General features: G+C 33.5%; 2 protein-coding genes and 1 long non-coding RNA gene across 3 annotated transcripts; 1 reads left to right on the top strand and 2 right to left on the bottom strand.

Moving 5' to 3' along the window:
* Window positions 1-1299: 1299 nt before the first annotated feature.
* On the bottom strand, window positions 1300-6007 carry LOC108470402 (uncharacterized). Its single transcript, XM_017771692.2, has 8 exons — window positions 5476-6007; window positions 5167-5262; window positions 4911-5021; window positions 4008-4317; window positions 3798-3888; window positions 2729-3059; window positions 2193-2341; window positions 1300-2077 (listed from the first exon to the last, which is right to left on the bottom strand). Exons 1-8 carry the CDS (start codon window positions 5755-5757, stop codon window positions 1567-1569), a joined length of 1881 nt encoding a protein of 626 aa, XP_017627181.1. The 5' UTR covers window positions 5758-6007; the 3' UTR covers window positions 1300-1566.
* Window positions 6008-18152: 12145 nt separating this feature from the next.
* On the bottom strand, window positions 18153-19876 carry LOC108472974 (protein RADIALIS-like 3). Its single transcript, XM_017774542.2, has 2 exons — window positions 19336-19876; window positions 18153-18412 (listed from the first exon to the last, which is right to left on the bottom strand). Exon 1 carries the CDS (start codon window positions 19618-19620, stop codon window positions 19369-19371), a length of 252 nt encoding a protein of 83 aa, XP_017630031.1. The 5' UTR covers window positions 19621-19876; the 3' UTR covers window positions 18153-18412; window positions 19336-19368.
* Window positions 19877-21129: 1253 nt separating this feature from the next.
* Window positions 21130-22577, top strand: LOC128284314 (uncharacterized). The gene is made up of 2 exons (XR_008274711.1): window positions 21130-21447; window positions 22271-22577. It is a non-coding gene; the product is annotated as an uncharacterized LOC128284314 (long non-coding RNA).
* Window positions 22578-23268: the final 691 nt, after the last annotated feature.

The raw sequence follows: 23268 nt of genomic DNA, 5'->3' as shown, positions 1-23268 counted from the left end.
ACTGTGGTAAAAACATTGGCTTGGTAGATCGAAATGTTACAAAGACCCTCTTAAAAATGCTAGAGGTATGGCAAACTGACATGAAACTTGTTGAGTTATCAATGGGGCTACCACCTATGAAAGAGATGTGTTGTGCATTGGACTTTGTAGGAAAAGTGATGATGCAAACTGTGCAGTTAAAACAAGTAAATAACTATTAGCAAAGTACATTTTAAACACTTTGCTAGTGTTTTACATTATGGCTTACCATTGGTTTGGTAAAGACATAAGGGCTCTTTCAGAATTCTAAAGCAAGTAAGCCGAGGGCCTTACAAACTAGAGTTGACGGCAATACTCAAGGTTAACCTGGTGTTCAACATGAGTGTGTCAAAACCTATTTTTGAGGATAAAGGAAATCCCAATCGAGGCAAATCACAATAGGGGGAAAAGAGCAGTGACCTCTTACAATCAAGATGTACAAAAGAGAGAAACAATTCGAGTTGAACGACGATAGAGACATAAATTGAGTCAAACATTTCGAGGGCAAAACTACCCAACATAGAGGAATCAGTCGATGCATCATGGCATTTCCTAGACGAGTTAGACCAATGTCATTCTAAGGACACAACAAGGGCATCATGAGAATGGGTAGGACAGAATATCATGGGTTGCAGATCAAAGCCACAGAGCATCTCATGGAGGTCAATCGATTAAATAGGGCTCATTTAATCCATTTGAATTAGCCCAATTCGTGCAATATATGGAGAAGCTCATCTACTTAAGCCTTGGCGCCCTAGTGGAACACTCCAGTAAAACTTGAGTTATCATGGTAAATATTGTAAATCCTAAAGGGTAAGATTGTATAGAATTTAAATCTTGATCACCAATGTGATTTAAATTGTGCCTTTGAATGTGGGGGAGCTCAACTATAAATAAAGGACTTTCCCCACATTTGTAATCATCTCATTCATAATGATTGAATATATTTGAGAACATGTACTCAAAAGTGGCATTTTTTAGCTCTTTTATCTTTTGAATTTGCTTCGGCTTTACTTCAGTGCCTTAAAAAATTTCCTTCCTGAATACTCACTTTCGAGAGTAAATTGAATTCGAAGCAAAAGAATAACCTAAAGCCACGTGATTTGCAAGACTAAAATTCTAGCCTCGTGATAGTAGTATATCCATATTTTTCGATCCTTGTTATTGTTAAAAGATTAAAGAAGTAAACAAAACATTTGTAAGTTATTCAAATTAAAATGGAAAAATAAAAAATAAATTTGACTAGATACCAATCCAGGAAAAGTTTCAACTTATAACAAATTAGGAGCCAAAAATAAGACAGAACCATGTTATTGCAATGAATCTAATAGTCTTTCTTCCAGGTCTGAGGTTACAAGGTTTGATGAACGTAATACATTCTCGGAAACCTCATCACCCAATTTTAAGATTTACCATAATCCACAATTTCATTCCAGCACTGTACCTACTACTAATCATGTATCCACTTATCATTCTTAAACAAAATTCCCACATCCATGGCTTCAGGGGTAAAAAACGAAAGCACACTCTATCCTGCAAGTAAAACTCTTAAGATGGCACACCACCTTCAGATGCCAATTTTATTCTCTGGTGATGCTCGGTAACCTTGTAATTTACTATTTCCTTAAACAACTGAGAATCCAATCTGCAGTCTGAGCGTCCGTACACGGCTGCCTGGATGCTAGCCACAAGTTTTGCTATCTCACGGCCAGAGAAACCTTCCGTCATTTTGGCAGCCTCTCGGATTACATCTTCTGGCAAATCTTCTATGGTTATCTTCTGTGGTTTTTTATTTAACAGAGCACCCCACTTAGATGTACTGTCACTTTCTCCGCCAAGGTATTTGTTTAAATAAAGCTTCAAAAGTTGGAATCGTTCTTCCTCCCCAGGAAGTGGGAACTCAATCACATCATCAATACGGTCAGTGATAGCACTGTCAAGATCCCCAGGTCTGTTTGTGGCAAGCACAAGAACTATATCTCTAGACTGATCTCCGGTTCGAAAGAGCAATGCATTCAAAGCACTTCGCTGTGCTTCACTCATATGTATACTGTTACGCCTGTATTCATGAATAAACAACACAGTTATTAACGCCATCACCAAAAGGACTCAGTATAATGCAGACAGCAATTCCACCTTGAAAATTTAAACACGCCAAGGATGTGGTAACTTACTCGCAGAGAAAAGCATCAGCTTCATCAATAAAAAGCAGTAAACCTTTCTTTGACTTCTTAGCCCAATCAAATATCTCATGGATTTTGGTGACAGCCTGCGCACCCAGTGGTGCGACATCACCTCCAGTCATCATTGCATAATCCAATCCCTGCAACATATAGGGTCAAAACACAGGAAGTAAGCAGCAAGTATTGCTGAAAATTAGATCTATTCTAGCAACAGGGAAGTCGAAGACCAAATAAATTGTCGAATTACTCCAACAGCATTGATTCATTCACTCTATTTATTTCTATGGGACATACTGTAATCTTCTTTTTCTCAAACGTATAGAAAAGACTATAAGTCAAATAGATGTGTAATTCTCTATGAAATTCAACATTCTCAGTTAATTTTCCTTTGTATGTCATATTATGAAGCTTATAGGAATTACTCCATCCAAAGAAACAACTTGCTGAGGCAGCAATTCGAGGGTATGGTACAAGTATCTCACAGTATATATGAAGGAAGGAAAATGGAACAATCAATCACCACCTACCGATTTTTGTGCTATTTCCCTTGCAACCAGTGTTTTACCGGTACCTGGAGGTCCATAAAATAGCATGTTTCTGAATGGGGCCTGATGGGTTTTGGTATTTGCTGTAGCCCTAGCAAGATGCTCTATTCTCCTTTTCAGCGAGGGGTGGAGAACAACATTCTGAAGACTCTGTTTGCTTTCCACTGTTGCTGCTGTACTATAATTTAAAATTCGGTTCCTTGCTTGAGACATCATGCCTGACCATGGAAATTTAGCAATGGATGACTCTCGTATCAGCGATGGCTGTCCAAGTATCCTATTAATATAACCCCATGTGACTCTAGCTCCTTCTCTGTAAACATGATAAGAGCCAGCTACCAATTAAAGTTAGAATGTCATTGTGACACAAAAATGAGAGGCAAGTGAGGGTATAGAAACTATCCATCTTTCTGTTAAATCTGTGAATAAGGCACAGCTTAACATGGTGCTAATAGAAGCATACTAAGAGAACAAATCCCATAGATTAAAGTAAGAATGTATTTGGTGACGTAAATATGAGAGCCTATTGAGGGTATAAAACTTTTCCCTATAAATTAGTGAATCGGGCACAGCCCAACATGCCAACCAAACATTGTAGCAACACACTTATCATTACAGTAATGCCACCCCAAGAGAAGCTAGTGATGGCAGAGTTCGAGGAGCCATCAGCTGTGCTAGTACTATTCATTATACAGCAGATACAGTGCTTTGGCCAAACATGTGCTTTTATAACATGTTTATAATGCAGTCAACATGACATTAGCATCCACCACAGCTAAATATCCGAAAAGTCATTCATTTTATGCAGATGGATTTATATTGGACTACACAAAAACTTATTTTCAGTATCTTGAGCATTTGAAAAGCACTTTCTGAGCAAAATTTGTGACAAAGAAAACTGGCATTTCCATTTGCAAATAAGGAGACTGTGGATATGCTGGTAGAACAACATCAAAACTTGGGGGAAATAAGAGGGAGGAAATTTTTAAATAGTTTAATCCACTAAACCAAACTTCAGTTTGACAGCAGCAACAAAAGAAGGCAAATATACCTTGTTGTATAAACACCAGCAGCTAATGCAGTAACTCCTCCAACAGTCATAACCAGATTATTCCTATCAGTCAATAGAGTTCTAAATCCCCCTGTAAATTTCATTGCAAGGAAATATTAGCATACGAGAATGTCCAATTAATTTAATAGTCATAAAGATACAAGACCAATACCACTAGAACAAAGAAATAATATCAAAAACGTCATGCACCTTCTATGTGACTAAAAGTTGTATTAATTGCAGCAAGCCACTTCTCTCTTTCTCCATTCACCCTTTCTATTAACATTCGCCTATTATGATCCTCTGTCAACTTTGCCTCATGCGCACGTCCTTCAGCCTCAGCCATGGCCTTAACTCTTATAGTTTCCCTTTCTATTTCAGCCCTCTCTTTCTCTGTCTGGCGTTGCTGAGCTTGTATTTGCTCTTCAGTAGCTCGTCTTGCTTGTTCTTTTCTGATGGATGACTCTTCTTGCATCTTAACCAATTCAGCATTATGTTTCCTCTGAGCTTCATGATCTGTCTGCAAAGATTGATAAGGTGGTAAATATAACAGTTTGATAGAATAGTTATAGCAAATTTGATGCTTGAAGGGCATAGAAAAAGAACATTTAAACGAAAAGTAAAACCAAACTGTCATTTCTATCAAGAAGAGACATACTTCTTCTTAAGCCAACTTGACCAAAGTTTAAATATAGAAGGATTGAACTAGGATAGTTGATAGTTAAGTTAGCATGCTTAAAATATGCTGCTTTTTTTAGATATTACCAACCAATGCTAAAAGCATGTTAGTGATTTTTTCTCTATGTTGTTCCAACTCTTCATTCTTCTTGAAATACCCATGTCCAATGCACATCTAGATATGAATATGAAGATATAATACACCAAGGACCCTCCAAACATAAGTAAAAAACTAAGAAAAAATTGAACATCCCATGTCAGACACATCCCATACATGACACTCGTACCCGAGTCTAATAAACTTTGTTTCTTCTAGTAGGACAGTAGTCTAATTTCAGCTTCAAAGACTAGAACTCATTGTGTCTAAGTTCAAACTCCTTTTAGTAAGTTTAGCATAGAGTAAAATAAGCAAGTAGAAAAACAGGCCCCTTTCACCTGCATTCTTTTTCTGGCCAACTCATCTTCGTATCGTAGCATTTGCGCTTTTGCCTGAGCTTGTTGTTGCATTAAATTCCGTTGCTCCTCAGCCAACTTCCGTTGCCTTTCCTGCCAATGGATGGTCACAATATAAGCTAATATCCTAGAAGTATTTGTACAAGCTGCATTGCTAAGTAGAATTGCCAACATGATTAGAACAATGGACTAAGAGAAAGGAAATAGAAACTGTGGAACGGTTTAGCTTATCACTCACAATATCAGCCTGCGATTGGATTGCTTCATGATGAGCTTTTTCAGCAGCTAACTCCGCTAGCCGAGAACGTTCCTGTTCTCTCATAAGATTAAAAACCTGAAAAGAAAAAGAAGAAAAAAAAAAACCAAATTGTCATATCAGCAACACAATCGATTCTACATCCCCAGTCAATTACACATTTTCCTTTAATTTATTTCCGTTGCAAAATAACGAAATCAACACCAAAAGATAAACCTTCTATAAATCTACATTTGTTTCGTTATTTGGTCAAAAAAGAAAATAAAAAGGCAATTAAAAATGAACAGTTACTTGTTTGGCATTAGGAGAGTTGTTAATCTCGCGAAGAGCTTTAGCGCCTCTTTCAAGAGCCTCTGGATCAAACCCTGCTCCTTTGGGCTCCTCGGACTCCTCCTTGGCATTTGATGATTGCTCCGCCTGTGAACCAGGAGGAATAGAAGAAGAGGATGAGGAGAATGGATTGAATCGAAATGGCGAATCGGCGTACGCAGGGTTCTGGAGTGTGGAGGCGGCGGCAGCAGCGGCGGCGGCGGCGGCTAATGCTACGCATGACGATAATCTAGAAGCAGACATGGTGATTGAGCAAAATAACTTTAAAAAAACAATTGCGTAAGCCGGGTGATTAGAAATGAAGTACGACTGGATCTCGAATCATAACGAGAGGACAAAGGGGAAGGAAGAGCAAGTTTCCAGAGTCGGGGACAAGCGAGCCAGCTTAAACCCTGGTTACTGCATGCTAGGGTTTAAACGGTTGAAATTTCACCCAATAGGGCGGAACTTTTTCTTGGAGAATAATCCAATTAGGACCCGAAACCGGCCCTAAATGTGTAAGTATTATTTTCGTTTATTTAATTTGTTTAAAAATTAAACAAAAATATCATTTTAATAATCATGATGGTTTTAATTTTAAAATTTTAGTGTTTTTCTTTATTAGATTTCAAATTTTAGATTCAATTATTAATATTATTGGGTTTAAATTTTAAAATCTGAAAAGTAGAAAGTCTAAATTGCCAACAATAAAAATATAAAAACTAAAATTTAAATTTATGAAAAGATATGATATAGGCTTTCATGGGTGTTCAAATAGTCGGTTCGGTTATTAATCGAATCGAATTATTATTAACCGAATTACTTGAAATATAAAAATCTTTAATTGTTAACCAAACCGAAATTTTTCAAATACATCAACCAAATGTAATTATTTTAGTTAATTCGATCGCTTAACCAAATTAACCGAAATTTATATATTTTTGTCTTTTGGTTAAAATAAGTATAAAACATATAAAAAAAATACAATGCTAATATAAAACATATAAAAAATACAATGCTAATGTTCATTTTTTTCTTAATAGTTCAAAAATATATTGTTAATATAAAAATATATTGTATATAATACATATTATTTATTTTGATTAATTCGGTTAATTACCTGATTTTGAACCAAAAATAACCGATAACCGAAATTTCAAAAAATTATTAACCAACTTCCGACCAAATTAAATTCGACAACTGACCAATTAACCGAATTAATTCACTTGTGACATTCATGATGTGATTTACCTAAATCTTGAGTTAGTCGTTTATCATACGTATGTAACTTATGTGTTTTTATACAAGTGGAAGCTTATGCTCTATAGATGATCGAGCCGATAGCTAGTATATTGGGTACATGATTTGTGTATACCATGACTTTAATAGCAATAGTGGAATTCATAGCTCAATTAAAGAGTTAACGATATTCTCTAATTATCATTGTATGGATTGATAAATATGGAACGTGGCCACTGGTTACTTATTCTCGAACGAGCAATTTATCACAGTCATTTGTTAGCAATGATCATATTAATCATTAATAAGACACAATGGTGACAATGAAATAAAATATGATTGTATTGAGTGAACAAATTTAACTCAAAGGAATCAAGTATATCATATGAGGGTAACACATAAATGACAAGGTCATTAGACAAAGCAATTGGATGAATTACTTTCGTAAATAGTATATAATAAGGAGTTTTTTATCATGGTACTTCTTATGAACTAAGTCCATGATTAAGTAATTTTAAATTATCGGAATGATGCTTCTGGACATAATTGTAATTACTAGAGCCTAATTGTATATGTCCGATTGATCCCTTCGCTAGCTCAACAAAAGCTCATCAGACAGTATTTGAATCAGAAGAAAATTCTACGACTTTAGAAATAATTTAACTGAGTTGATTTATTGGACGTGGAATTAAATTGGGCGGTCGTAAGAATTGTTTAACTAGAGAATTTGATTAAAAATTTTATTAAAAAATAATTTGGAAAATCTAAGTGATTAAATAACTTGATTTTGATCAAGTAAAATTAAATTAATCAAATTAATTAAAAGTAATATGATATTTTTGGAAATTAGTTTTCAAGTCAGACAATTGGCCTAATGGGTAATTGAACTTGAAAATTGGACCTATGATCGTAAATTGGGCCCGGGAACCCAAAACCGAGACCAAAACCAAAAATTGGTCGAATCGGGTCTGGTATGTGAAATCAGGCTGACGGTCTAATCGATGGCTGGACTGGACCGGTCGGGCCATCATTGGCCTTCCGAACCGAACTAGCTCGAGGTGCCGGCGGTTGTGACAGCAACATTTTGATGGCCGACAAATGGTCGGTGACGATGATTCTTCTGTGGTTGAGCAGTGGAAGAATTACACTCCTACTGGAACTCTACCAGATAATTTGATTTAATAGTAACTATTCTAAAAACAATATTATTTTAATAGATTTAATATTTGATTTGATTTAATATTTATCTTAATAGTATTTTATTAATTTAATATTAAAGTAATTAAGTTTAATCATAGTTGAATTCTTTAAACTCTCTCTATAACACACTTGAATTCAAGAGAAATTTGTAGAGACAGAAAATTCTCAAAATAAATTATTTTAGAAAATTTCTAGAGATATTTTTCTTATTTACAACTTGGCCTAAAAGTTTATAGAATTTGCGAAATTATGTCACTGGTAATTTTTGTAAAAAAAAATCTGATTCGAAGCAAACCCACACTCGGTAGACGTGAGCTTGAGGATAGCAGAGAAAACTACTCGCTCGAAGCGTTCATCCTAAACGAATTGAAAAGGTACAATTTGGATTAAGTGTTTATTACTTTAAATATCACAACCAAGTTATTATTTTGGATTTTTTTTAGAACTCTAGGTTTGCACAAAATTTATTTTCCATTGCATTTTTCAAATTCAATTTTCCATCAGACAAATCATAACAAGAAAATGTTACAAGGATATTAAAGACGCTACTCTAGGGACCAAATTGTAAAGAGTACAAGATTATGAAATTAACCAATAAATGACTAACTGTGGTTGGCTGACTTCGATGGGTTTCACAAATCTTCGAATGAGGGACTTAAATTGTTTAAATTACTAAAGTGACTCAATTTTATCTCTCATTCTCAATTTTACCAAATTAGGCAAATTAGTCTGGTTTATCTCTCGATCTCACCGAGTAATCCAGGATTATTGAATTGGTGCAAAACAAAATCACCTCTCAATCTCACTTGTCTTGATGTTCACTTAGGGGAGTCAATCTTAAGTTTTTATGTTCATTCAAATTAATCCAATTTATTACAATTTGGTCATTCATCCAAAAATCAATTCACCATATCTCCATCAACCAACCCACTTAAAGGTTTAGAAAATACAACTAACAACTATGGAAATGAAAAGTAAAAAAGTCATTAAAGTAGAGTTTAAGAAAAATATAAAAGTTAAGATTTTTATGCAAGAAAACTTAAACAACATGAAACGAAAAGTATTCAACAAGAAAATCTAAAGCAATACACATAAAAAGAACAAACTTTAATAGATTTAAAGTAAAAGAAACTGAAATACATCAAACTAAAGCTAGAAATGTCATTACAACCAAAGTACAGGGATTGAAAGTGCAAATAAACCTAGGCTACAGTGATAACTAACTTAACTAATTACAAGAATACTAAGAACAAGAAGAAAGTGCAGTAAATAAACTCTAAAATTAAGAAATGAGAAGAGAAAATATAAATCCTAGAAAAAGTTACAAAAAAAAAAACAAGAGAAAACCTAGAGAAACTAAGGCTAAAACTAAGCTAAAGTGTGTATCTCTCTCCTCAGCCAAAATTGGTTATTTTAGGCTAATGGCTAGTGAATTTTTATTGCCAAAATTGCCCCTACACAAGCTTTGTGTGATTGGTGCATCGAGTGGACAAAAAGTACCCTTTTTGTCCAATTTTGTCCCCTCACGATATCGGTATCCTGATATCCAAGAAGAGGATATCGCGATACCCCGGTCCGTTTCGAACTTGGGGGTCTTCTTGGTAGGTGGATATTGTGATACCCAAAGTGGATATCGCGATATCACTGAAGGGTAGTCTCCAGTCTTCAAGTCTATCACGATTCCAATATTTGGATATCTTGTTAGAGGGAGGGTGAGATCATTACACATAATTATTTTATTTTTAAAATTATTATAATTTTTTCTCTACATAAGTAGCAAAATTAAAATGAAATTATTACACGTAATATATTAATCTAAAAAAGTGGTTGATGATACAATTACTAATAAAATAACAAGAAAAATAAGCATCATATGTAATTTTATCTAATTGTTCTAGTGTTCTATATTTGTTGGGCTATTCCCCTATTTAATATTTACTATATGCTCTTTATCATCATTTGTTGGTCATTAATCGAGTTCATTATCATCTGAATCTGTATCATTAAGATTATCAATATTTTTTTCTTCTATGGACTCTTCGAAGTTGGATCATCCTAATTTCAACTATGAATGAAGTTATGAAGTATGCAACATGCCAGTACGATCCAACTTGATTTTTTTATATCAGATTAAGGTGATCAAAGCCTTGATATCTCAAATTAAAAAGTTCGCGAGCTATCCTTGGTGTTTGTGTTTGGCTCTATTTTTTCAAATGGTATTATACCCCCACGATATAATGCAAAAAAAAAAAAAACCTTTTGTATTTGTATAATTATCATCTACCATAAAATATTTGAGTTTATAGTGCAAATAGTCTATAACTTTAATCATAAAACTTATATAAACTTAATTTGGAGAAAGAATTATGCTAAGTTATAACTTTTTTATAATTCATAAATTAAGTACAAAATAATATAAAATTTATAATATATAACATTTATAAAAAATGTTTTTATAAAGTGTCTAATGACTTTAAGGACACTTCTTATAAATAATATATATTTTTTCATAATTTAAGAAATTTAATCTTTTATAACTAAATTAAAAACTATAACACTTTTTTTAATCAATAAGTATATTATTTTTATAATATATAATAAGGACACGTAAATAAGTTATTCTAACACCTCTTGCCCAACTCGAACTTCGGGTTTGACCTATAGAATGCTACACTGCTTACTAGAGCAACAACGATCAAATAAACACCTAATTCATGACGTTATATATTTAAATACAAGCAAAACAGACCTATGATATAATATGCAATCAATTCCGGATGTTACTCGGGTTTATGAATACTTTTATAATAGTCTGTGCTCAAACTAGAACCAAATTGTGAAGTTGTAAAAATTCTTGGACCGGCATTGCGACCTCGTCATTCCTCATCGCAGCATGGTCATCTCAGTAAGTCACAACACGACAATATGCATATGATCGTCACGACGTCACTCTCTGATATGACAATGTTGCGACGTCAAAAGCTAATGGTTGCGACGTTGCCCCTGTTTTTAGCGAAATACACATTTGGTACCTAATTTAATTAACTCTAAACCATTTCCTAAGTGTATCATTCAACCTTACAAAAAAAATATACCCTTTAAACCAAGCCAATGGACAACCAATTCAATTATTTTAACCAATTATTCTATAACATACCATTCAACATTTAAACATATTCAACTCTATTTTACCTATTCATGTCAAATGCTTTCAATTACAATTTCAAAACATATTCATTACACCAATTGGAAACAAAATAAAACAATAAGATTAACATAATTCAATCTAAGCATACTCTAATCCAAAAAACATGTTTAACATTTAACTTACCCTTTCTAGATTATCATCTCAATTTAACCAATTCATATAACAACTTAGCCAGTTCCAACTATCATTGTTGCAATTTTGATATGCCAAACCTACCATTTGAGATCATTGAACATATAAGCATCACACAAGACATCAACATACAACAATATGATCACATAGCAAGCCAATTACATAAGTTCCTACCATTATCAACTTATCACAAGACATTAACACCAAATTGAGAATTTGCACAACAAAGGTCCTTATGTACATGCCACAAAGTCTTGGTTCAAGTGAATATAAATCTACCATCTTGTGATAGTGTGAGCTCCTCTTCTAATCCAGCTCAGCAAGTTCCGCAAGGTGACGATCTACAGGGAAGGAAAACAACCAGAGTAAGCATTAAGAAAACATAAAGAAAATGTCATTCATTTTGGCATTCAAAAGTGACTATTCTTGGCACATATTGGTACATCTAAGTACATGACGAAATTATCAACTAAATAGGTTAGTCACATTTACAAAACATAAGAAATGTCTAGGACATTAAGGCAATCCAATACTTATCACATATCACATATCAAATATCCAATATAATTATGCCATATCCAATTTGCATTTAAGTTTCCATTTCTTTTTAATTGAACATCGCCTAATGAAACTATAGTAAAATGGACTTGGATAAGCGGGAATAAGTTGCTCACACAAGCTAACATTATATCTAGGTTACTAGTCTGGGATGAACCTATAATACGTATAACCCAAGAATCTATAAAAAATGCTAAATATTGTAATATCATGTAAAATCTCTGACCAAATGTGCGTAAAACCCTAATAGCATGCCATAGGTATCTTAACATTATACTAAGTTCACACGGGCATCTCATATATATGTCAGTACCAATCCTTATAAATGATTTCATATTTCATTTGCAAGTCCTGTAATCAATCAACAATCTTATTTTCACCATGTAATATTACATAACAGTCAATATTCACATGACTTTTCAATTCAGGCCATTTTAAGCCATATGTGCCAAATTCACCATATTCTACTTAATTCTGTAACAGCCAGATTTTGGGCTTAGTCAGAATAGTGGTTTTGAGACCACCATTCGAAGTTAGAGAAAGTATTTTATTATTATTTTAGAGTTATAGCATGTTTATATTAGTGCATGAAAAATTTGGTGAAAACATTTTAGCGTTTGTGAGCTTAATTGCGAGAAAGGACTAAATCACATAAAGTGCAAAAGTTTTAATTTGATAGTTAAGGTGTTAAATTGCCATATCTTAAATTGGGGTCTTTAAAGGGCAAATAAACCCTTAGAGAGAGGCTTGACCGGCCATGAGACAAAGAAATTAAATGGTCAAAATGTTAGGTATTTGATGACCTAATATGTGATAAAAAAAATACTAAAAAGCTTAGCCTTCATCTTTTTTCCTCCATCCTTTCTTTTTTGACCGAAAATATCAGCCATTAGAGGAGTTTTTGAAGCTTGAAATTTCATCCACTTAGTCTCTCTACAAGTAAGTGATTTTGAGGGCTTTTCTTGAATATTTTTGTACTTTTGAAATCCTTGTATCTTGAGCTTTCTAACAAGGGGACTATTTTGCAAAATGGTTGAAAGCCTAGGGTTTTGACATGATAGTAGACATGTAGTTTTCTAAAATTTTATGGAAGAAAAAATGAACCATGGTTGTGAAATAAACAACTTTTGTGAAGAGATTTCTCATGAAAACCCTAAAAAGGACCATTTTGCATAAGTTGTAAAATAGGTGATAAAGGTGTGAAATATTGAGAATTTTGGACTGCTTCTAATGTAAAAAGTAATCGACTAGGCTTAAGATATGAATAAATTCGATAAAAATCAATTTTCGAACCTAGGGGCAAAATGTTCATTTTGCCCAATTTTAAATTGTTGAGTATCTAAATTAATAAAATGATTAAATTCGTAAATTTTTATCATTCTAGATCAAGAATTACAAAATCCGGGCCTAGACCGGGGAAAAGTGAAGCAAGTGGACTAAGCAAAACTAGTCGCCACATTTTGAGTACCGAGGGAAGTTGTATGTAAATAATACAACTATATTGTTATTATATGTGTTTGAATTGATATAGTATAAATTGCTTAATTGTGGTAATGAAAATACATGATGAAATTGAGATAATAAAACTCCCGAGTGAACCTTAGGAACAAATCGGATATTCGTGCCATGACATTTGGGTCATTTGTGCGCTAGTGTAAGACATGTCTGGGACATGGCATCGGCATTGAGATGAGAGCTAATGTAAGACACGTCTGGGACATGCATAGGCCTCAAGATGTAAGCCAGTGTAAGACATGTCTGGGACATGCATCGGCTATGAGATGTGTCAGTGTAAGACCATGTCTGGGACATGCCATGGGTACGGAGATGTGAGAGCCAGTGTAAGACCATGTCTAGGACATGGCGTCAGCCTCAATTTTGATAGTCAGTGTAAGATCATGTCTGGGACATGGCATTGACTTGATGGATGAGCCAGTGTAAGACCATGTCTGGGACGTGGCATCAGCATTACACCTTATGTTTGAGGCTTAATGAATATCCGATAGAATTGCAAATGGTTCAACGGTGAGAGTCATAGGTTAAGTTAAACAAGGAAAATATAGCCATGTTGTGAGTGGTACAGGTACCTATTTGAAATGTATGAGATGTGAGCTCAATATATGCTATGTGAAATGTATTGGCTGGTGATGAGTAAGTTGTGCTTATGCCTACTTAAGTACCATGAGCATGATGATGAATGGTAAAGTTGTTTTTAAATTTATTGCATACAGAGCTTTATGCTTATCCTATTTCTTTCCATTTTCTTATAGTGCCGCCTAATTAGCTCATGGATCAATAGACGTCGGAGGCATCGATCACACTATCATTTGAAGCAATTGGTATAATTAGTTCTTAAATTTTGATTATGGCATGTATAGAACTCTTTGATTTCATTTTAGTGTCACATTGTTTTGGGGCTAAATGTGTTGGCTTACTTTAGCATTTTGATTCATTTTGTATAAGGCCATGTAAATGGCTAAAGTTAAAAGTTGTTATATGAATACAAGAAGTTATTTCATGAATGGGTAATTTTTTGGTTGTTTTAGTAAATATGAAATGTGTAAAGGCCTTAAATCTGGTTGTTGGATTAAGGAATCTTATTATGATGATCTTTAGCATGATGGATGTTGTTATTTTGTGTTACAGGGTGGCAAAGGGCTTGGTAAATAGCCCTATGTTGTCCACATGTGTAGACACACGGGCTTGTGTCTAGGCTGTGTGTGACACACGGCCAGCCCCATGGGCGTGTTGTTCGGCCGTGTATCCCCTGCACATAAAAATTACAAGTCAATATGCATGGTAGTAAACACATGGGCAGAGACATGGTTGTGTGTCTCAATCGTATGGAGGACACGGCCTCTGGCAACGGGCGTGTGCCCCTTATTGGATGTTGGTGTCAGAAACAGAATGTCAAGGTTTTTAGATACTGGCTAGGACACGGGTGTGTCATGGCCATGTGAGGGACACGGGTCATAGATACGGGCGCGTGTCAGGCTGTGTGAAAACCCTTGTAGGTTCGAATTTGGGATTAAATTCACACGGGTATTAGACACGAGTGTGTCCCTAGATGCTTAGGCCGTGTATGTCATACTGGCCATCAGCATGGCCATGTCATAAAGACCACATGGGCATGTTACCCTTCCATATGGGCATGTGCCCTGTTTTCAAGGGTTAATTTTCTAAAGTTGGTTAAAGACCCGAAATGGTCCTGAATGGTTTCAAATAGACGTTTGAGGCCTCATAGGCCCATGTTAAGGAATTTAACCAAAGTTTGAAAAAGTTTTAAGTTTGATCAAGTCTTAATGATTAGAAAACGTTAGAATGCATGTGTTTAAGTGAGGTAACGCCTCGTATCCCGTCCTAGTGTAGGACTCCGGTGTGGGGTGTTACAAATTATAACATTAAGATAAATTCAAACATAATTCATACATAACATAAAATAGGGTGGTAAGTTCTTTATGAACTTACTTGTCCAAAATATGTAAAGTGAATACTTCAAGGGCTAATCTGCAATTTTAATTTTTCCCCGATCAACTCCACTTCGATTCAATTCTTGATTTAAACAATCATTTTATATCATCCATCAATACCAAATATCTTAATACTATGCTATTATATACATGAACCTCTATAAACTCAATTTTTTAATATCTCCAAAATTTTATATTTTATTCAATTTAGTCCCTGAACTCGGGATAAGCATAAGTTTAGATTCCTAGCTATGGATTAAAATTTGATTCCATATATTCTCATTAGGGACCTTATAATTTCTATTTCTAACACAATTTCATGATAAGTTTTACATTTATTCAATTTAGTCCTTAACGTAACAAAATTAACAAACAAGCTAAATTAACTTTACAATCTAGTCCCTTTTATATTATAAACTTAAAATGTATCAATTTCAAGCCTAATTCTTTAAGAAATCAACAATTAAAACTTTCTAAAACTTTAACCGTTTTACAAATTGGTACATGGGCTAGCTAAATTAAGCTCCCATAACCTAAAATTCATAAAATTTACAAGAATATGACTTGAATTAGCTTACCAATCAGTAGTCGAATGTTAAAGGAAAATTTATAGGTTTTCTTCTTCCTTTGGACGACAATTAGATAACCAAATGAGAAAGATGACATTATTCCACTATCTCAACATATATAGCTTGATTAGAACTTAATTAACATTAGTTAATTAACTAAATCTTTAATTACTTTACTTTAATTAACATTAACATCATTACTGGAAAAACACATTATCATCCACTATCTTTTGAAATAAAATAGTCTATTTACCATTTCTAACCTTTGGTAACGGTTGGACTTTTACAATTTAATATCTGAGCCTTAATTAACTATTTAATTGAAAAAATTACTCGACCAAACTTCAATATATTTTTATATTATACTCATAAATATTAATATTTAATAGTTACAGACCTGATTTACGAAAATGAAGTTCCAAAATCGTATTTTCAGTACTATTAAAAATCGGGCCATTATAGTAATGTCCATACTTCTTAGCCATAACTTTTATAAATAAATATATTATAACACTATTGTAATATATAAATTATTTTTATAATTAAACTTTTGACAATAACTTTAAAAAATTAGGATTTAAATAATATAAATTTTTGCTATAATTTTATAAAATACATATACTTTATTTTTATAATATATTTTTAAGATTTGTAATATAAGAATTGTTTTTCTATAATCATCCTAAAGATTCATATATGTTCATGCTTATAATATAAATTTTATAACTTAAACTTGTATAAAATAATTTTTAAAATTGAATTTGAGTATAATTACCTGCATAATTACTCTATTTCTCATCTTCCACTAAAAATTCAAAAGTGTAACTAGAGTGTTCCAATTGTATCCAATTTAGTAGGACTCACTAATTATAATTTCTACTCAAACATGTCACTCTTATATGATTAGAAGCAATTACACTCAATTCAATTATTAAATGAATTTTAAATATCACTTTAATAAAAATTAAAATATTTTAAAGACTGGATTACACTTAATATACTTAAATTCCACTTGCTCGAATTCTATATTCAATCCATGTACACAAACAAAAAGAGTTAGTTCATATGTTCACTGTCGTTTGAGTAAGCACTAATATCCAATCCATTGAAGGTTTTTTTCTTTATTATTTTAAAGTAATTTATGTAAAATAGTTAGGTCATGTGTTAACTTACAAATCGATTTAAAACTAATATCTAATTCTACATAATTATAATAAACATAATTTTTATAATTAATGAAAATTAATTTTAATAATAATTAAATAAATTATTCGACAGTTACGGGGAGCATGCTTATTCATGTGAAAAACCACGATTTAAAAAAAAAAAAATTCCAAATTCAGACCTGAAATTGGGCTGGCCCGTTTCTCTATTCATAAATTAATAAAAATAAAAACATGTTTTATTATTAATACTTAATAATTTAGTTTTAAACAACAATATTTTTGTATTGTTTAAATTTAATCCAGGCCGGCCCCAAAAATGAAAAAACTATCGTGTTTAAGCCCGACCCGGATTGAGTTGAGCCCACTTTCTATGTCCGCGTTTCGTCCCCGCGCAAAGTTTCGCGTTCATTCGAATTTCAGTTCCCGTTTCTTCATAAAAAAAATAAAAAGAAAAAAACAGTTCCCCTTTCATATTGTTTTCTTGCCATTCTTTCGTTTCTCTCGAAATTCATCGTAAAGAGAGAACAGTTTTATTCTTTGAAATGGAAAATGGAACCGTTTGCTCTAAAAATGGTGGAAGACCCTCATATCCATAATCAGGTCAGATACTTTATCTTCCTTGCATTGCTATTTACTGCACGTTTGCTTCTTGAATTTAAGGAGAACCTTTTCAATATCCGTTTATAACATTGGTTTTTTTTTTAAAGGTAACATTGGTGTTATTTTGATTATTAAATATACACATTATTAATTTATTGAAGTTTTGGTGATGTTAGATGATTTGCAAGATCAACGGGATTTTCAGTTGAATTGGTTTTTCACCGATTAACCAGGTCTGTTTCTCGATCGTGTAACAGCTTTGTTTGTAATTTTCATATATGCCGTTCGATTATATACTGCTTAATCTTTTAATTGTAATTTGCAATCCGTTTAAAATTAATAATATTTAGTAAACAAAATAAATTATATTAGGTTATTTTACAGCCACAATTTGAGAATAACAGTTTTATCTAATAAATATATTTATTAAAAGTATAGCCGAGCTTAAAGAATGATTTTATATAAAAGATAAAATTACTATCATAGTAATATAATATAATTTATATATAATAGAGTATTTTAATGTTTCTCAACTGAGATTGTGCCCGTATAACTCGTGACACAAATTTAATTAAAAGCTTAAATACAATATAAATATCAATAAAATATATTTAACATTTAATCTAACTAGACAAGGTCAAAGAAAAATACAAAAGATAAATAAAGCAAATAATAATATTTTTCTGGGGAATATTCTATAATAGTCTTCCTGCAATTGAGGTCTCTGGTTGCATAATATAATGTTCTTTCACTATGATCTTTGACCCTTCAGAGAACCTGAAAGACAAGTAGAATAGGTTAGACATTATAAAAAGAAATCTATTTAATTTTTTATACAGTCTATACTCCATAGTAACCTTGAAAATAACTCTAAAAAGTTGGAGATAAAACACAAAAAAAGTTTAAGATTTAAAAGAAAATAAAGGTATTAAAAACATTATCAGTTCGAGTAGTAATGTAGTCATTTATTGCATAGTATGAAGCTTGAATTATAGTAAAAGAATTTGTTGTAAGTGAAAATAAAAGAGGGTGATTTTTTTTTTTTAATATCTCACTTGTGAATTGTTTGAACTGGTAATGTTGAGGACCACTAACAAGGTATCCGAAAAGGGTAAGATTAAGCCTCATATGGGCTTCGTTTTGGCTTAGAAACAGGATAAGTACTTCCAATTACGATTTTTGTTAGGTAATATATTGAATAGAATTGATACTTTATAAGCAGCTAGGTGAATAGAATTGTTGCCTAATGTTCATTAAGAAATAATAAGTAAAATAAAACAAAATGAAGGACCACAGAAAAGATATTCTCCACTTTTTCTGGATTATGTTCTACGGACCCACAAGGTGACTTCAGCTATCAATGTTTAAGGACTTAGGGAATGACATTGTCTGATTTAAGAGTTCTTGTGGGGCTTTGGAGGAGCTAGAATATACTTCCTGGATAACTATTTCTTTAAACACAGAAGTATAAGCATTTTGTTATTTATCACAAAAACCACAGAAAGTTGCATTGTTAGGAATGCCAAATTCATGCTTATGAAATGATCTTCTGTTTCTTGGTTATCTGAAAGTGTTTATGGATAACTAGCAAATATTGACAAGTGAATAGAGCTGTGAATGATCATATAAAGTGGTTTTGGATATTAGCTATTTATTTGTTAGGTTGGGTACTGAGTGGTACAAAGTCACTAGCACATTACCCTTTGGATACGGTAAGCTGATAACTCACTGCTTTAGTTGCTGCTCCCACTTGGATATGGATAAGGGTACCGTCCAGACTCGATCTCTTTGACATCCCTGACTAGGATCTCATAGTGCTGCTTGACTTCCTCAGCTGACTTTCCACCCACAGCTTTAGCAATATTAATCCAGCGCTCAGGAGTGTCCTGGTCAAATTCAGCCAGAGCCTTCTCGAACATTTTGTTTTGCTTAGGTGTCCAGGAGGAGTTAGAGCTACGTGAAGAACTGAGAGAATGGGATGCCATTTGATGAAAATCCAAATGCAACTATTGAAAACAGAGGATTTATCGACAAGCTCGGGTGAATGGCAGGCTAAAACTTAAAAGAAATATGCCTGTGACTGAATTTGAGAGAAAGGTTGAATAAATTGAAACGATGATGGAAGGGAATAGATGGACTTTTTCTCTCAAAAGGTTACTTCAAGTCAAGGTGCGGTGTGTGAGAGATATCATGATAGAAGCTCCTTATAAGATGGAGGAAAAGTGTAGTGGGGTTGAGCAAGTTGGGTGAATATATCCTTCAAAAGGGTAGAGTATAATGTGACCCGTCCCCTTAGGAACCACAAGATGGAGCACCACAAAGAACAAGAAGTAAAAGAGAAGAATCAGAATCAAAGGACACTATTGTTTTTTAAACCAAACCGTATTCTTTGATTAGGTCAGTGGCAAGTGGGATTTGCCTTGTTAGTTACTAGTTAGTGAAAAAAAAATCGGATGTAGATGCAAGTAGCTGTACCAAACTCATCCTCTGTTGCGTTCTAATTATGCATCAATTAACAAACCAGTGGTTGCATTATTAGCTAAAGCTAATGTAATCCATTTCTTTTGGTACGGAAGGGGTTATTGATGATAATTAAAACGTGAGGTCAATAGGACTGAAGTACTAGCAGCTTAGAGTTTTCCTGGACAAGTGCAATAATTTACTTTGTTATGTATCTTTAAAGAAAATTATTGTGTCATAAGCACCTGAAGAATTTTCGTCATGTCTTAGTTGGCCTTTGGTAATGGTTCTAGCTGTTGTTCAGGAACAGACAACTTGTTGCCTTATTATTCAGTCAGAAATTAGCCAGCCAACTTGTATGGCTCCCTTAGCAGGACTTGGCATCTTTCCACGTGTGTGTCGACTAATCCGAGTAAGAATTCCTGCATCTGCAACCAATAAAGGCAAATGGTCTTTGTTTCTTGATGGTAATATAGCTGTGTAATTATTTGCAGAGCTAAATCTGTATATGGGTAGTTTCATAATGCAACCAGTTCCCAGAAAAAGATAGCAATAGGTAGTTGTCCTTTTGGATAAGGGGCAACCGGTCTCACTTTGTTATGAATAACCCCTTTCTCCTATTTTTTCCGTGCTGGCTTGGGTAGGGAGAAGCGTTAGCTAGGATGGGCAACTATCTTTAGCAATATCTTAATCTATTTCGACTCGGTTTTGTTTGGACTGAAGTTATAAAGAGCAATATGCTTTTCACTTTGTTTCAAATGAAAATTGAAACCCATGAGCTATCTGTCAAAGTTGTTCTTAGTAAAACTTGTTTTAAATAAGAGTTGTTCAACACAGTAATTTTGAATTACAGTTGTTTTAAAGAGGAGTTATTCTTATGTAGCTATTTTTAAACAACAATTATTACAAGCGACAATATATTAAGTGAAGTAGTATTGATACTCATATTAGGTTAACTTTGTTACTTTATTCAGATGCTACAATTTTTTGTAATCTTATTAATTTTTGGAAAGAGATAAAATAGTAGTAACCAAAATTAAATATCTACAACATACAAAGTATTATTGTTTTTTGGGCCAATTTTGAGGAGCGGAAGAGGTTGTAGAGAATTGAAACCTTAAATCTGGTGCCAACTTTAAATCCAGTGGCCAAAGCATTATTGCTTAATGTGCTAATTAATGGCCTTTCTGCTCAGCTCTCAAATAAGTGCAACTCTTAACTACTCATTCTGGTTGTGCACCATAAGCACAAGATGCGGAGTTATTCTCTCTTAAAGTTAGAGAAGAAATAGGGCCATAGGGCCATCACCTGCCAGCCGAATCGTCATGAACATGGAAGCAGCAGAAAAATAGGTTCGCAACACTAATTAATTGACTCATATATCTTGAGAAAGAGTTGCTTCCAATCTTTGGAAATACCATGGTTCTTCATATTGGTCAGCTGGGCAACCATCTATTAATACTGTATAAACCACGAATTGCATAGTTTCAGGCAGATCAAGCTTATGAGTTATGATAGCTTTTGATATCTTTCCGACATGTACTAAGATTTGGCACAATGTTAAGCCATTATGCAAGCTTGATCTAGAGAAATCACCCTAGTCTAAGTGCATCAAGTTTTGTAACACGTGCCTGTCTATTTTATCTTCTTGTTTCCACGGTGAACCATAAATGCATTAGGATTAAGAGGTGATTATGATGTTGGAGGTGAAAATTGTGTTGACGATGATAGAATAAAGTGCCGGAGATTATGTTAAGTAACAGTCAAAAGTTCACTACCTTAAAGCCAGGCTAGGCTAGCAAATGTTATCAAGGGATGGCTTAGATTTGTCATTCTTCTTCTTCTTCTTCTTTTTATTTTTGAATCTGTGCATGTTGTAGTTCTGCATATTAAACAATCAAGGTCAATCCTGATAGAAAGTATGAAATTTGTCAATCAGAATCCTGCTGGACTGCTACACCAAATCTTGGAAGATCTTCTTGCTATGATTCTTATCATTTGCGGCTTTTTTTTTATTTTATCGTTTTCCCCCTCTATGATACACAGATTGCGACCTGTGTTTTTTCCACTCTCTATTATTCCAATCAAGATATGGACTGAATTCTTTCTAAAATGTAAATTACCGCTTGGAATGTGAGGCATATTGATTCTCAACCAAAGATAATATCTTGGCAGCTACCCAGAACCTTGCTAGCCGACTGTGTGTGGTGATGGACTGGCCCTTTTGAAAGTGGGACTGTGATCATGTGTTTGTTTCATTGCTAGAACCTAGAAGTTGCTTCCAGACAAAAGAAGGGTACGGAAAACTTTATTTGATTGTCTTTACTACTTTAACTTGAGTACTTAGGTTTAGCTATAATTTCTCACCATATAACTCCATCGTAAAATTGGATCTTTTCAGTCTCACTTCACAAATATTTCCTTCCATATTGTTTGGTTAATTGGTGTCAAAGAATAATAGAAGTGTAATTTTGGGCGTTAATCATTGGATGACAGTGGCTTGAGTAAATGTGGGGTGAATATGAACTTGTGTTTCTTTTTTACTTTATCTTGCTAAGATTTGAATTCCAAAGTAAAATGGATGGATTCCCCTTTTCTTTTTCCCCCTTGGTAGAGATTGTTCTCATTTTATGGTTGCTATACTCTAATATTTACCTAAAGAAGTGACAAAATTGTCAAAAGATGCCTAGCCTAGCTAGCTAGCCTTTATGATTCCTTCGTGGTTAGATTCTGTCCAAAGGACATAAATGTCCCCATGCATAAATTTATATTATATTTGGTTTATAATCATGTTACTGGGTCAATCAAGTGGTAAAGTTTGACATTTTGGAGCTTGGTTATTGTAAGTAAATCCATTATTTTTGCCTAGTCTACATCTGCTATCATAAGCATGGGTACAATACACCTTTTTTAGGGGGATCTTTGCACAAAAGAACAAAGGGTTTTGGAAAATTGCTAATGACAAGTGAACCTGATTGAGGGAGCAAAGTATCTTTCAATAATCTTTCTTTGCTTTGTCTAAGTTACAAAAGCATAGACGTGTAGTAATAGGGTTCATGCACCAATCAGTAGTGTGTTCATCCATATTTAGACATTAGTCGATGTTAAAAGTTAGGAACCAATTTAAGGACTCGTAAGGTGATATATTGATAATGGATCTGTGGCCTGGATAA

The sequence above is a fragment of the Gossypium arboreum genome, chromosome 11 (genome assembly GCF_025698485.1).
Source record: "Gossypium arboreum isolate Shixiya-1 chromosome 11, ASM2569848v2, whole genome shotgun sequence".
Taxonomy (NCBI): domain Eukaryota; kingdom Viridiplantae; phylum Streptophyta; class Magnoliopsida; order Malvales; family Malvaceae; genus Gossypium; species Gossypium arboreum.
Note: the sequence above shows the minus strand (reverse complement) of the source record. Positions and strands in the feature narration are given on the sequence as shown.